Source organism: Thalassophryne amazonica, chromosome 11 (genome assembly GCF_902500255.1).
Source record: "Thalassophryne amazonica chromosome 11, fThaAma1.1, whole genome shotgun sequence".
NCBI lineage: Eukaryota > Metazoa > Chordata > Actinopteri > Batrachoidiformes > Batrachoididae > Thalassophryne > Thalassophryne amazonica.
The window spans coordinates 22120331-22137613 of NC_047113.1; the positions used below are offsets into that span (position 1 = coordinate 22120331).

Here is a 17283-nt window from a genome sequence, read left to right on the forward strand (position 1 = left end):
TGGGCCCACTTTCATAAAGCAATGTAATTTTTCAGCTTATTAAACTTCCTTATTCGACTATGGTTAGTCGTCCAACATTACCCGACTAATCACCATTTCACATCAATAGCTAAGCTTGTAGATTTTCACAGGCATAAGCCCCTTTCACACTGGGCCCACTTCGAGCTGCGTCATGCGACGTCATGATGATGCCACGTGGAAGCAACCCAGTGCCGAGAAGATGTAGCTCAACGCCACAACAGTGTGAGAGACACAAAGGACGAAGCGAATCGGACGCCAACAATTAAACATGTTTAATTTTTTCTGCGTTGAGCACAGGATGCAGAAAGGAAGTGGCTTCAGCGCAAGTCAGAGCAACAGAACGGTACTCAACGTGACTCGAAGCCACACCCTCACAATACAATGTTACTCGATGCCAATTTATGATTCCTGCTGTGTTCCATTGTTCCCGAAGTATAAATCATGCAGGATTGTTTTTATACCGTGTACACAATCTAGTGAAACTACATGCTGAAAAAGAGCACAGAAAAAAAAAAATGCTGATTGCAGCCTGACTGCTGCTGCAGCGACTCACTCTGAAATTCTCTCACAATTGTTTTTAAATAAAGTCCATAAAAGTCCTGCTCACAGACTGATTGCCAGAGACAGGACATGTCCACATCCAGTAAAAAATCCGGATATCTCCAGTCCACTCACGGACGATTCGTTTGCACGTGCACATGTGAACAATTAAAAGAAAAAAAAACTGGCTGGCTGCAGGCAGCTCCTCACGCTCCCCTCAAACTCTCTCACAATTGTGTTAATTAAAGGACAAAAAAGGACCTAAGTCCTGCTCACAGACTGATTGCCACTTACAGGACATTACAGGATGGTTCGTTCGCGCGCGCACGCAACTTGCAGTCAAAGGAAGAAAGATAAACTATAACAGAAATCAAAGTGTAGACTGCAGCCCTGCACAAGAACAAATACAAACTGGAAGGGAAATCAGCCAGACTGTGCACTCTGATTCCTCTGTGCAGCCAGACTGCCTGCAGATTCTCCTCTGTGTCCTCACCTCCTCTCTGCCCCCCTGCTGCGTGCACTTGACGCAGACATTCCTGGGTCATCATGACACCACACGTAGCAACTTGAAGCAGGCCCAGTGTGAAAAGGGATATAATGGCCTTGTGCGTGCCGTTGCCAAGAGACGGCTCCAATGCACGACAGTTTTGTTTACTTCCAGGTTGGGTGTTGTCATGAAATATCCAGCCTTTGTTTCGTTAACTGGCTTTATTACCATTTACAGATACATACGAATTGCAGAATGATGTGCTTAGCAGTTAGCCTAGCAGTTTCACTCTCCAGTTTCTTCGACACTTCCATCAAGGCTTTTTGTGCACACAGCGATGCTCAGCATAACAGCGATGCCCAGTGGCTACTGTGAGAACTGTAACAAACACATCGGGACAGTCGTCATCTGCTGTAAGCATGGCCAAAAGTGGAGGAAGATCTTCTTTATAAGGTATATGAGCGACATAGGGGTGCTCTTGAGTATTCCATCAAGTGTTGGTACGTGATAGCTGCCATTTTTTAAGGTAAGACATTGAAGTTTTGTTGACTAAAATAAGATCATCTGAAACCCATCCTCGCCAGAGTATTCAGTCTCCTGAGTGGTACTATTGGCTACATGAACCTGTTTTCCTTGCTGATGTTTTGTGCACTAATTCTTAGTTTGTTCTTGTCGCCAAATTCTCTGCCGCCACTATAGCTCCACTAACATCCACCTAGAACTAGCAGCTTGTCAAACCACATCCTGTCTGGCTCATAGTGCTTCTCCCACCTCCCATGCCTCATACGACCCCAATTCCAATGAAGTTGGGATGTTGTGTGAAATGTAAATAAAAACAGAACACAATTATTTGCAAATCCTCTTCAACCTATATTCAATTGAATACACCACAAAGACAAGATTTTTAATGTTCAAACTGATAAACTTTATTGTTTTTTGTGCAAATATTTGCTCATTCAATCAATCAATCAATCATTTTTTTTTTTATATAGCGCCAAATCACAACAAACAGTTGCCCCAAGGCGCTTTATATTGTAAGGCAAGGCCATACAATAATGATGTAAAACCCCAACGGTCAAAACGACCCCCTGTGAGCAAGCACTTGGCTACAGTGGGAAGGAAAAACTCCCTTTTAACAGGAAGAAACCTCCAGCAGAACCAGGCTCAGGGAGGGGCAGTCTTCTGCTGGGACTGGTTGGGGCTGAGGGAGAGAACCAGGAAAAAGACATGCTGTGGAGGGGAGCAGAGATCGATCACTAATGATTAAATGCAGAGTGGTGCATACAGAGCAAAAAGAGAAAGAAACAGTGCATCATGGGAACCCCCCAGCAGTCTACGTCTATAGCAGCATAACTAAGGGATGGTTCAGGGTCACCTGATCCAGCCCTAACTATAAGCTTTAGCAAAAAGGAAAGTTTTAAGCCTAATCTTAAAAGTAGAGAGGGTGTCTGTCTCCCTGATCTGAATTGGGAGCTGGTTCCACAGGAGAGGAGCCTGAAAGCTGAAGGCTCTGCCTCCCATTCTACTCTTACAAACCCTAGGAACTACAAGTAAGCCTGCAGTCTGAGAGCGAAGCGCTCTATTGGGGTGATATGGTACTACGAGGTCCCTAAGATAAGATGGGACCTGATTATTCAAAACCTTATAAGTAAGAAGAAGAATTTTAAATTCTATTCTAGAATTAACAGGAAGCCAATGAAGAGAGGCCAATATGGGTGAGATATGCTCTCTCCTTCTAGTCCCCGTCAGCACTCTAGCTGCAGCATTTTGAATTAACTGAAGGCTTTTTAGGGAACTTTTAGGACAACCTGATAATAATGAATTACAATAGTCCAGCCTAGAGGAAATAAATGCATGAATTAGTTTTTCAGCATCACTCTGAGACAAGACCTTTCTGATTTTAGAGATATTGCGTAAATGCAAAAAAGCAGTCCTACATATTTGTTTAATATGCGCTTTGAATGACATATCCTGATCAAAAATGACTCCAAGATTTCTCACAGTATTACTAGAGGTCAGGGTAATGCCATCCAGAGTAAGGATCTGGTTAGACACCATGTTTCTAAGATTTGAAATGCTCATTTTGAAATGGATGCCTGCAACACATTTCAAAAAAGCTGGGACAGTGGTATGTTTACCACTGTGTTACATCATCTTTACTTCTAACAACACTCAATAATCGTTTGGGAGCTGAGGACACTAATTGTGTGTTATAATGGGTATAAAAGGAGCATCCCCAAACGTCTCAGCCATTCACAAGCAAAGATGGGGCAAGGATCACCACTTTGTGAACAACTGCGTGAAAAAAATAGTCCAACAGTTTAAGAACAATGTTTCTCAATGTTCAACTGCAAGGAATTTAGGGATTCCATCACCTACAGTCCATAATATAATCAAAAGATTCAGAGAATCTGGAGAACTTTCTACACGTAAGCAGCAAGGCTGAAAAACATTGAATGCCCGTGACCTTCAATCCCTCAGACAGCACTGCACTAAAAACTGACATCATTGTGGATTTTACTGCGTGGGCTCAGGAACACTTCAGAAAACCATTGTCAGTTAACACAGTTTGTCGCTACATCTACAAGTGCAATTTAAAACTCTACCATGCAATGTGAAAGCCATATATCAACAATCAATCAATCAATCAACTTTTTTCTTATATAGCGCCAAATCACAACAAACAGTTGCCCCAAGGCGCTCCATATTGCAAGGCAAGGCCATATAATAACCATGAAAAACCCCAACGGTCAAAACAACCCCCTATGAGCAAGCACTTGGCCACAGTGGGAAGGAAAAACTCCCTTTTAACAGGAAGAAACCTCCAGCAGAACCAGGCTCAGGGAGGGGCAGTCTTCTGCTGAGACTTGTTGGGGCTGAGGGAAAAAACCAGGAGAAAGACATGCCAAGAAGGGGGGCAGAGATCGATCACTAATGATTAAATGCAGAGTGATGCACACGGAGCAAAAAAAGAAAGAAACAGTGCATCATGGGAACCCCCCACAGTCTATGTCTAAAGCAACATAACCAAGGGATGGTCCAGGGTCACCCGATCCAGCCCTAACTATAAGCCTTAGCGAAAAGGAAAGTTTTAAGCCTAATCTTAAAAGTAGAGAGGGTATCTGTCTCCCTGATCTGAATTGGGAGCTGGTTCCACAGGAGAGGAGCCTGAAAGCTGAAGGCTCTGCCTCCCATTCTACTCTTACAAACCCTAGGAACTACAAGTAAGCCCGCAGTCTGAGAGCGAAGCGCTCTAATGGGGTAATATGGTACTACGAGGTCCCTAAGATAAGATGGGACCTGATTATTCAAAACCTTATAAGTAAGAAGAAGAATTTTAAATTCTATTCTAGAATTAACAGGAAGCCAATGAAGAGAGGCCAACACGGGTGAGATATGCTCTCTCCTGCTAGTCCCCGTCAGTACTCTAGCTGCAGCATTCTGAACCAACTGAAGGCTTTTTAGGGAACTTTTAGGACAACCTGATAATAATGAATTACAGTAGTCCAGCCTAGAGGAAATAAATGCATGAATTAGTTTTTCAGCATCACTCTGAGACAAGACCTTTCTGATTTTAGAGATATTGCGTAAATGCAAAAAGGCAGTCCTACATATTTGTTTAATATGCGCTTTGAATGACATATCCTGATCAAAAATGACTCCAAGATTTCTCACAGTATTACCAGAGATCAGGGAAATGCCATCCAGAGTAACGATCTGGTTAGACACCATGCTTCTAAGATTTGTGGGGCCAAGTACAATAACTTCAGTTTTATCTGAGTTTAAAAGCAGGAAATTAGAGGTCATCCATGTCTTTATGTCTGTAAGACAATCCTGCAGTTTAGCTAATTGGTGTGTATCCTCTGGCTTCATGGATAGATAAAGCTGGGTATCATCTGCGTAACAATGAAAATTTAAGCAATACCGTCTAATAATACTGCCCAAGGGAAGCATGTATAAAGTGAATAAAATTGGTCCTAGCACAGAACCTTGTGGAACTCCATAATTAACTTTAGTCTGTGAAGAAGATTCCCCATTTACATGAACAGACTGTAATCTATTAGACAAATATGATTCAAACCACCGCAGCGCAGTGCCGTTAATACCTATGACATGCTCTAATCTCTGTAATAAAATTTTATGGTCAACAGTATCAAAAGCAGCACTGAGGTCCAACAGAACAAGCACAGAGATAAGTCCACTGTCCGAAGCCATAAGAAGATCATTTGTAACCTTCACTAATGCTGTTTCTGTACTATGATGAATTCTAAAACCTGACTGAAACTCTTCAAATAGACCATTCCTCTGCAGGTGATCAGTTAGCTGTTTTACAACTACCCTCTCAAGAATCTTTGAGAGAAAAGGAAGGTTGGAGATTGGCCTATAATTAGCTAAAATAGCTGGGTCAAGTGATGGCTTTTTAAGTAATGGTTTAATTACTGCCACCTTAAAGGCCTGTGGTACATAACCAACTAACAAAGATAGATTGATTATATTTAAGATTGAAGCATTAAATAATGGTAGGACTTCCTTGAGCAGCCTGGCAGGAATGGGGTCTAATAAGCATGTTGATGGTTTGGATGAAGTAACTAATGAAAATAACTCAGACAGAACAATCGAAGAGAAAGAGTCTAACCAAATACCGGCATCACTGAAAGCAGCCAAAGATAACGATACATCTTTGGGATGGTTATGAGTAATTTTTTCTCTAATAGTCAAAATTTTGTTAGCAAAGAAAGTCATGAAGTCATCACTAGTTAAAGTTAATGGAATACTCAGCTCAATAGAGCTCTGACTCTTTGTCAGCCTGGCTACAGTGCTGAAAAGAAACCTGGGGTTGTTCTTATTTTCTTCAATTAGTGATGAGTAGAAAGATGTCCTAGCTTCACGGAGGGCTTTCTTATAGAGCAACAAACTCTTTTTCCAGGCTAAGTGAAGATCTTCTAAATTAGTGAGACGCCATTTCCTCTCCAACTTACGGGTTATCTGCTTTAAGCTACGATTTTGTGAGTTATACCACGGAGTCAGACACTTCTGATTTAAAGCTCTCTTTTTCGGAGGAGCTACAGCATCCAAAGTTGTCTTCAATGAGGATGTAAAACTATTGACGAGATACTCTAGCTCCCTTACAGAGTTTAGGTAGCTACTCTGCTCTGTGTTGGTATATGACATTAGAGAACATAAAGAAGGAATCATATCCTTAAACCTAGTTACAGCGCTTTCTGAAAGACTTCTAGTGTAATGAAACTTATTCCCCACTGCAGGGTAGTCCATCAGGGTAAATGTAAATGTTATTAAAAAATGATCAGACAGAAGGGAGTTTTCAGGGAATACTGTTAAGTCTTCTATTTCCATACCATAAGTCAGAACAAGATCTAAAATATGATTAAAGTGGTGGGTGGACTCATTTACTTTTTGAGCAAAGCCGATAGAGTCTAATAATAGATTAAATGCAGTGTTGAGGCTGTCATTCTCAGCATCTGTGTGGATGTTAAAATCGCCCACTATAATTATCTTATCTGAGCTAAGCACTAAGTCAGATAAAAGGTCTGAAAATTCACAGAGAAACTCACAGTAACGACCAGGTGGACGATAGATAATAACAAATAAAACTGGTTTTTGGGACTTCCAATTTGGATGGACAAGACTAAGAGACAAGCTTTCAAATGAATTAAAGCTCTGTCTAGGTTTTTGATTAATTAATAAGCTGGAATGGAAGACTGCTGCTAATCCTCCGCCCCGGCCCGTGCTACGAGCATTCTGACAGTTAGTGTGACTCGGGGGTGTTGACTCATTTAAACTAACATATTCATCCTGCTGTAACCAAGTTTCTGTTAGGCAGAATAAATCAATACGTTGATCAATTATTATATCATTTACCAACAGGGACTTATTAAACCTAATGTTTAATAGACCACATTTAACTGTTTTAGTCTGTGGTGCAATTGAAGGTGCTATATTATTTTTTCTTTTTGAATTTTTATGCTTAAATAGATTTTTGCTAGTTATTGGTGGTCTGGGAGCAGGCACCGTCTCTACGGGGATGGGGTAATAAGGGGATGGCAGGGGGAGAGAAGCTGCAGAGAGGTGTATAAGACCACAGCTCTGCCTTCTGGTCCCAACGCTAGACAGTCACAGTTTGGAGGATCCAAAAAAATTGGCCAGATTTCTAGAAATGAGAGCTGCTCCCTCTAAAGTGGGATGGATGCCGTCTCTCCTAACAAGACCAGGTTTTCCCCAGAAGCTTTGCCAATTATCAATGAAGCCCACCTCATTTTTTGGACACCACTCAGACAGCCAGCAATTCAAGGAGAACATGCGGCTAAACATGTCACTCCTGGTCTGATTGGGGAGGGGCCCAGGGAAAACAACAGAGTCCGACATTGTTTTTGCAAAGTTGCACACCGATTTAATGTTAATTTTAGTGACCTCCGATTGGCGTAACCGAGTGTCATTACTGCCGACGTGAATTACAATCTTACCAAATTTACGCTTAGCCTTAGCCAGCAATTTCAAATGTCCTTCGATGTCGCCTGCTCTGGCCCCCGGAAGACAATTGACAATGGTTGCTGGTGTCGCTAACTTCATATTTCTCAAAACAGAGTCGCCAATAACCAGAGTTTGATCCTCGGCGGGTGTGTCGTCGAGTGGGGAAAAACGGTTAGAGATGTGAACGGGTTGACGGTGTACACGGGGCTTCTGTTTAGGGCTACGCTTCCTCCTCACAGTCACCCAGTCAGCCTGCTTTCCCGACTGCACGGGATCTGCCAGGGGGGAACTAACGGCGGCTAAGCTACCTTGGTCCGCACCGACTATCAATCAATCAATCAATTTTTTTTTTATATAGCGCCAAATCACAACAAACAGCTGCCCCAAGGCGCCCCACACCGCAAGGCAAGGCCATACAATAATGATGTAAAACCCCAACGGTCAAAACGACCCCCTGTGAGCAAGCACTTGGCTACAGTGGGAAGGAAAAACTCCCTTTTAACAGGAAGAAACCTCCAGCAGAACCAGGCTCAGGGAGGGGCAGTCTTCTGCTGGGACTGGTTGGGGCTGAGGGAGAGAACCAGGAAAAAGACATGCTGTGGAGGGGAGCAGAGATCGATCACTAATGATTAAATGCAGAGTGGTGCATACAGAGCAAAAAGAGAAAGAAACAGTGCATCATGGGAACCCCCCAGCAGTCTAAGTCTATAGCAGCATAACTAAGGGATGGTTCAGGGTCACCTGATCCAGCCCTAACTATAAGCTTTAGCAAAAAGGAAAGTTTTAAGCCTAATCTTAAAAGTAGAGAGGGTGTCTGTCTCCCTGATCTGAATTGGGAGCTGGTTCCACAGGAGAGGAGCCTGAAAGCTGAAGGCTCTGCCTCCCATTCTACTCTTACAAACCCAGGGGCCTGGGACTACAGGGGCCTGGCTAGCTGTAGAATTTTCCACGGTGCGGAGCCGAGCCTCCACTTCGCCCAGCCTGGCCTCCAAAGCTACGAATAAGCTGCACTTATTACAAGTACCGTTACTGCTAAAGGAGGCCGAGGAATAACTAAACATTTCACACCCAGAGCAGAAAAGTGCGGGAGAGACAGGAGAAGCCGCCATGCTAAATCGGCTAAGAGCTAGTAGCTACGCTAAGCTAGCGGATTCCCAAAAACACACAAAGTGAATAATGTGCAAATAATCCAGAGGTGATTCAGCAGAAGGAGTGCCCCAATCAAGGCACCAAACAGGCCATGAAGCAGCACAGGCAATGCACGACAACGGTGCTAAAATAAAATTAAAAATTAAAAATTAAAAAAAAATAAAAAAATAAAAACGAAAGCGTTAGCAAGCTAGTTAGCCTGCCAACGCTAATGAAAGTTAGCTGATAAAAGTGCTCCGTCGCGATGTTTCGACCATTAGAGGTCTTCGTTAGGCGTTGGAGCACAGCAAAAAGTTAAAAAAAAATTAAAAAGTAAAAAAGTAAAAAAGTCTTGAAAAAGACTGTTAGTTCAAGTCCAAAGCAGCAGATAGCAGTCTCTGTGTAAACAGTCCCAACAGAGAGCCCTCCACAACATCCAGAACAACATCCAGAAACGCCGCCACCTTCTCTGGGCCATAGCTCATTTGCAATGGACAGATGCAAAGTGGAAAAGTGTGCTGTGGTCTGATGAGTCCACATTTCAAATTGTTTTTGGAAATCATTACCGTTGTGTCCTCCGGACAAAAGAGGAAAAAGACCATCCAGATTGTTACCAGCGCAAAGTTCAAAAGCCAGCATCTGTGATGGTATTGGGGTGTGTTAATGCCCATGGCATGGGCAACTTACACATCTGTGATGGTACCATCAATGCTGAAAGGTACATCCAGGATTTGGAGCAACACATGATGCCATCCAAGCAACATCTTTTTCAGGGACATCCCTGCTTATTTCAGCAAGACAATGCCAAGCCACATTCTGCACGTTACAACAGCTTGGCTTTGTAGTAAAAGAGTGCGGGTACTAGACTGGCCTGCCTGCAGTCCAGACCTGTCGCCCATTGAAAATGTCTGGCGCATTATGAAGTGCAAAATATGACAACAGAGACACCGGACTTTTGAACAACTGAAGTCATACATCAAGCAAGAATGGGAAAGAATTCCACCTACAAAGCTTCAACAATTAGTGTCCTCAGTTCCCAAATGCTTATTGAGTTTTGTTAGAAGGAAAGGTGATGTAACACAGTGGTAAACATACCACTGTCCCAGATTTTTTGAAACATGTTGCAGGCATCCATTTCAAAATGAGCAAATACTTGCACAAAAACAATAGAATTTATGTTTGTACATTAAATATCTTGTGTTTGTGGGGTATTCAATTGAATATAGGTTGAACAGGATTTGTAAATCATTGTATTCTGTTTTTATTTACATTTTACACAACGTCCCAACTTCATTGGAATTGGGGTTTATATTTAAACAGAAATACAGCTGTCTGGGAGCATATTTCACCATCTTGTATTATTTTATTTGTGCAACCAACCTACGTATGTCACGCTGCCGCCATGCTGCCTTCAGAAATCCTGAGGTGGGAGGTCTGACAGGACATGTGACAGGTGCTGTTGCTGAATGAGGTACAGTCACACTTTAAAATGCAAACTAGTGTCAAAGAAACACTCAGGCATTATGCTTCCCATTACTTCCTTCACCAGCTCTTCTTTACCCTCTATGAGACAACCTGCGCAGACACAGACTCTCAAGAGAACAAGCTCTGCTCTTTGTATGCAGTTACTGTGGACACACTCGCTCACTGACACACTTAAACACACACGTTCTTCAGTGCTGTTCCTTTGCGGAAATATTTCATCTCTCAGCAAGACTCTTTTGATGCCTCAGAGGATCTTCCACAAGCACTTAAAACCTCACCTCTGGGCGGGGGGATTTGCCTCCATCCTGAAACTCCAGCAGCTCAAAGGAGGACAAACCACCCATGTCTCATCCTTTCATCCTCATCCTTTAAACAGACGTGAGAGTTTGAGAACACTCTTTGTTGCCATGCCCTTCCCACACAGAGTGGCAGCCTACAAATGCTTCTGAGGACAGTCAACCTTTGTTCTTCAACCATACCAATATTGTACATTTTGGCAAAGAAGCAGGCAAACTATGAAATCCACACTGCAACAGAGAGAGACATGTATGATGTGACTGCTCAATTTTAATACAAGTATGTTTAATCTCAGTTTCTCCATTTGGTTGAATTCCACTGCTCTCAATAGTTATTTCCACCAGGAGCAAGGATCATTCATTCATTTTCTATATCCACTTACTCCAATCAAGGGGGGGCTGGAATCTATCCCAGCAGTCGTAGGGTGTGAGGTGGGACCTCACACTGCACTGGACACCAATCTGCTGCAGGGCCACATACAGACACACATTCATACTCGTTCACACACTTACGGCCAATTTAGAGTCACCAATTCACCTAACCTGCATGTCTTTGGATGTGTGAGGAAGCTGGAGCACTTGGAGGGAACACACACAAATACGGGGAGAACATTCAAACTCCACACAGAAAGGGCCAGGCAGGAAGCAATTCCACAACCTTCTTGCTGTGAGGCAAAAGTGCTAACCACTAATCCACCGTGTCGCCAAGCAAGGATCAGTTTCAGCAATTATTAGTGGCGACAAAAAACAAAAAACAACACGCTGTTGTGATGCCATAAGGCCACCGGTTTAGCAAGGTTCTTCACAAAATTAACTAAGATGGACAGAAGTGTGAGATTAAAGAAAATGCAATCAGACCAAAGCAAAGTAGAACAGGTGCTGTCTTGTGGTAGGAGTGTACTGTTTGAAGCGGTATACTCTTTTGAAATTCAAGTTCGGTTCACAATTTACTTCTAAATACGGCCATGCCAGTTCACAGTGGGAACGCTTGCTTAAGTACTTGATCAGGGACTGTTTTGCTGAGGCATGTCTGCTTCACTTCTGGCTCACACAAAGAACAGAATTATGGGTACTCAAATGACACAGAGGCATTTTGACATGCTGTCGTGCACTGTCACCTTCAAACAGTGCATCATCTCTGCCGCACGACGGGCTTGAATGATGATGACAAAATAAACAAATTTGTGGAGTTAAATGTTTACACCAAACAAAGAAAGACAGATGAGTGTCTGCTATGTTATGTTAACAGGTTGAAAATGCAGGGCTTCTTCTTCTGGGCTTCTTCTACATTGTGCTTTGTGGTACAATGTGTGATGCTGCCCCCTGTGTCAAAAAAAGGTGAGCAGCGACTAATGCATGATGCAGCACAGTATTAAAGACATTAAGAAACCATCCATCCATCCATCCATTTTCTTCCGCTTTATCTGGAGTCAGGTTGCGGGGGCAGCAGCTCAAGCAAAGCCGCCCAGACCTCCCAATCCACACTCACCTCCCCCAGCGCCTCCGGGGGAACCCCAAGGCGTTCCCAAGCCAGCCGAGAGATGTAGTCCCTCCAGCGTGTCCTGGGTCTTCCCCAGGGCCTCCTCCCAGTGGGACGTGCCCGGAACACCTCTCCAGTGAGGCGTCCAGGGGGCATCCGGAAAAGATGCCCAAGCCACCTCAACTGACTCCTTTCGACGTGGAGGAGCAGTGGCTCGACTCCGAGCTCCTCCCGAGTGACCGAGCTCCTCACCCTATCTCTAAGGGAGCGCCCAGCGACCCTGCTGAGGAAACTCATCTCGGCCACTTGTACTCGCGATCTCGTTCTTTCGGTCATGAGCCAAATCTCATGACCACAGGTGAGGATCGGAACGTAGATCGATCGGTAAATTGAGAGCTTTGCCCCCCTACTCAGCTCTTTCTTCACCACGACGGTCCGATACAGCGACCACATCACTGCAGATGCTGCACCGATCCGTCTATCGATCTCACGCTCCATCCGTCCCTCACTCGTGAACAACACCCTGAGATACTTAAACTCCTCCACTTGAGGCAAGGACACTCCACCGACCTGAAGAGGGCAAAGCACCTTCTTCCGGTCGAGAACCATGGCCTCGGATTTGGAGGTGCTGATTCTCATGCTGGACGCTTCACACTCGGCTGCAAACCGCCCCAGTGCACGCTGAAGGTCCTGATTTGACGAAGCCAGCAGAACCACATCGTCCGCAAACAGCAGAGATGAGATTCTGTGGTTCCCAAACCAGACCCCCTCTACACACATTAAGAAACCACAGTTTGTATATCAAAAAACAAACAATACCACCCCAAAAAATTGTATACCACCAGACAGATGTTTAAAATATATCATGACATGGATTTCTGGCCATATCCCCCACTAGTGGTTTTTCACACTTCCTCAGTACTTTGTATTTTCATTTGTTCAATGGTTAATTGTGTAAGTGTGACAAGAATTGTCCACAACAAGTGTTTGTCAGACATTACGTAGGATGCGTGTGTGGGGACTTTTTCTTTCCAAATGGTCAATAAGCGGACCGCTAATAGCTTATGAAGAAGGTTTGGGAAAGAAAGTTTGAGTAACAAACACATTCTTAGGAGTTGAGATGAGAAAAACAAATAGAACAGCAGCAATTTCAGAAACATTTATCAGGTTGCCAGATAAACTAATCCAATGGAATAACGCTATTCCGTTTTATCTGCAGCATATGCAAGAAAGCTTACCAACTTGTCAGCCATAATAACTTCACAAGGCAGCAATATTTCAGACTGTTCTTGTCCAAGTTAGTGGGGAAAAACAGATTAATGCACCTTAAAACTGCTGAAGCCATGGTTAAAGGGCGCCTACAGTTGCGCCCTTGATATAATTTACCTTTGACTCCTTAATCTTCACAGCAATGACTTGTTTTCTCTGGCGGATGATCTCCACCAGTTCGTCACACTCCTCCACCAGCTTGGCTTCATGCATTGCTGTGTTTACCTGCAGAGAAGAATGCACACGTGTGAACAAGTGAATCGAAAATTCTCACTATGCAGATGTTCTGCAGCAGCCTCTTAAATGCTCATCTCTGAGCGTGTCTCACATATATACACTCACAAAGATAACAAACTTGTTCTTCCTTGCTGTAACTTCTGTTTTGTGTAGAAAAGTATTCTATACGTACGGCAGTTTCATTGTTTCTTCCTCTGTTTCTGAGTCACTTTCCAAAGTTTCGAGGTGCACAAAGAGAGCACTTCACATCATTCCTTGCATACAAAATATGTCATTCACATTTTATTTTTGCACTCTGCAGATAAGGAAAAATGTTACCAGTAAAATGTTAACCATGAGTATGGTTGATGTTTGCTGAACAAAAGCAGAAATAATTAGAAAAATTAAAGTACCGTTATAGGTTTTTCACTATTATGTCTCAAGCATACATTGGCTCAAAAGAGAAATTCAAAGAAAACATCACAATACTGAACCTGACATTCTTTAGCCTCCACTGGAATATTTGTATGGGTAGTGAGAAAGGTATGAGACGTAACGTCAAGGACTTTGACATTGTCGAAATTTCAGAAAAATGTTGCTAGATTTCAAAGCCTCACTTTTTTAAAACTTTTTATTGGTTTTTACACATAAAAATAGTATCCACAAAGCTACAGGAAAAAATAGAATATAGTTATCAAATAAACCTTTCAAATATGAAAGCCTTACACATTAGGGTGTCCCAAAAAAAATGCCAACTTTAAAAAATTTCGAGTCTCACCCACCAAAAAGTTTCCTTTTGGTGAGTCATTCTCACATGTAAAATTGTTGGCCAATCAGAAATTATTTAGAGGTGGCTCAAGGTCACCAAACATTGAAAATCTACCTGTGACAATCGGCATTGGTGCAATATTTGAAATGTCATATCTCTCCCACTCTGCCACCAATTTCTGATTGGCAAACAATTTTACATGTGAGAATGACTCACCAAAAGGAAACTTTTTGGTGGGTGAGACTCGAAATTTTTTAAAGTTGGCATTTTTTGGGACACCCTATTACACATTCTTGTCTACTTTATTGCTGAAAAATACCAAAATATGCTGAGAACATGCCTCATGTTGTTCCTCTGGGAGAAAAATACCAAAATATGCTGAGAACATGCCTCATGTTGTTCCTCTGGGTTGAATGTATTTCTGATTCTTTGCGCACTCATTAAGAACAAGATATAGGACAAAAATTGTTGGACTCCTCAACTCTTCATCAAACATGGCACGGAAAAAAATGGTTTGTTTTTGAGTAACTACAGTGCATCCAGAAAGTATTCCCAGCGCTGTACTTTCTGAGTCACAGTGAATACTTTCTGGATGCACTGTATTTTCAGACAAAAGTTGTTACTGTTACTGTACTTATCTACAGTTCTCCATCATAGCACTACAGTAAACAAGCTACCAAATTCAACCTCATGTGCATGAGGTGTTACTAGCAGCTTGACTATCACATTAACTCATTCTTAAACAGGTCAACAAATTAGAAACTATGGACAACTACACCAAGTTGATCAAGAAGAGTGGCTTACTTGTGCTTCATTATTAAAGCAGCGAGAGCAAAGAATCCTGGCCATGTGAAACTTCAAAAGTAGAAGCATTTTCATTTGGGACATTTGATGAGCCACATTTGCCTCGATTCTGTATCCAGTTCTGAATGTGACAATGATTTTGAATAATTTTAAATGGGATAATATTCCTCCAAAAAAATAAATAAATAAATAAATCAAAATAAGAAAAATAAATCAAAAACAAAACATTTCTTTATATACAGCACGACCCCCACCCCCCAAATCAGTTGATTGTGTTTGATTTTAAACATGAAAATTGAAGAAAATTTGTAAAATAAAAAAAACAAACAAACAAACAAAAAACAAACAAAAAAAAAAAAACTGGAAACAAGCCCCAACCTAAGATACAGAATGAATGCCATCACAGAATTGCTAAATCTTGCTGTTCCTTGAATGGCAGCCTGACACTGGCTCCCTATAGTCACTCCAGTCACTTTACAGCAGAAGTAGTTCTGGTCTCAAACAGCAACTTTCCCTGTTCTTAACAACTGTACAAAGGGTGAACTTTTTTTTATTAATAATTCATCAGTTTAAGATATTTTAAGCCACTGAAGTAATGATAATTAGGGACATGGTCCTTTTGTGTTATGGAGTGACAGCTGTGTGTTGGAGACTCAGCCCCACTATGTAGTAGCAAAAACTGGTAGTTGCAGTTTACGTGACCCAGTCAAGTTGACTGTCCTTTCTAAGCATTTTGTTACAAATATCCAAGATAATATGGCTTGCTGTGTGGTTAATTGAACACGCAGAACATCTAGTGCAGGGGTGGCCAAGTTCGGTCCTCGAGAGCTACCTTCCTGACACTCTTAGTTGTCTCCCTGCTTCAACACACCTGAATCCAATGAAAGGCTCAGAGCCTTTCATTGGATTCAGGTGGATTCAGGTGTGAAGGTAGCTCTCGAGGACCGAACTTGGCCACCCCTGATCTAGTGTATGAGCCAATATTTACACTGAGTGAATCTGTATATTTAACTTATATATTAACACCATTAGGGCAGGGGTGGGGGCCAAGTGGTTAGTGCACTTGGTTTCAAATCCAACCCCTGCCACATTTCTCCATGTAATGTGGAGTTGCGTCAGGAAGGGCATCCGGCGTAAAACCTGTGCCAATTCAACATGCAGATCCACCTTGGATTTGCTGTGGGGACCCCGAGTGCAAAACAAGGGAGCGTCCAAAGGGACCTACTTACTATTAGCACCACTAGGACTATGTTAGCACTAATTAGCAAGTAGCTTGGTGACACTGGTGGACTGATGGTGAAATGGTTACAAAGACAATATGATGGATATACACTCAACAAAAATATAAATGCAACACTTTTGGTTTTGGTCCCATTTTGTATGAGATGAACTCAAAGATCTAAAACTTTTTCCACATACACAACATCACCATTTCCCTCAAATATTGTTCACAAACCAGTCTAAATCTGTGATAGTGAGCACTTCTCCATTGCTGAGATAATCCATCCCACCTCACAGGTGTGCCATATTAAGATGCTGATTAGACACCATGATTAGTGCACAGGTGTGCCTTAGACTGCCCACAATAAAAGGCCACTCTGAAAGGTGCAGTTTTATCACACAGCACAATGCCACAGATGTCGCAAGATTTGAGGGAGCGTGCAGTTGGCATGCTGACAGCAGGAATGTCAACCAGAGCTGTTGCTCGTGTACTGAATGTTCATTTCTCTACCATAAGCCATCTCCAAAGGCGTTTCAGAGAATTTGGCAGTACATCCAACCAGCCTCACAACCACAGACCACGTGTAACCACACCAGCCCAGGACCTCCACATCCAGCATGTTCACCTCCAAGATCGTCTGAGACCAGCCACTCGGACAGCTGCTGAAACAATCGGTTTGCATAACCAAAGAATTTCTGCACAAACTGTCAGAAACCGTCTCAGGGAAGCTCATCTGCATGCGCGTTGTCCTCATCGGGGTCTCGACCTGACTCCAGTTTGTCGTCGTAACTGACTTGAGTGGGCAAATGCTCACATTCGCTGGCGTTTGGCACGTTGGAGAGGTGTTCTCTTCACGGATGAAACCCGGTTCACACTGTTCAGGGCAGATGGCAGACAGCGTGTGTGGCGTCGTGTGGGTGAGCGGTTTTCTGATGTCAATGTTGTGGATCGAGTAGCCCATGGTGGCGGTGGGGTTATGGTATGGGCAGGCGTCTGTTATGGATGAAGAACACAGGTGCATTTTATTGATGGCATTTTGAATGCACAGAGATACCGTGACGAGATCCTGAGGCCCAT

At 42.8% G+C, this 17283-nt stretch overlaps 1 protein-coding gene across 1 annotated transcript in view; it reads right to left on the minus strand.

Annotated features, from left to right (window-relative positions):
* mid2 (midline 2) overlaps positions 1-17283 on the minus strand; it is a 267813-nt gene that overhangs the window by 114684 nt on the left and 135846 nt on the right. The window contains exon 3 of the mRNA XM_034181881.1: positions 13313-13420. Within this exon, the coding sequence (XP_034037772.1) occupies positions 13313-13420 (108 nt within the window). The remainder of the gene's footprint in view (positions 1-13312; positions 13421-17283) is intronic.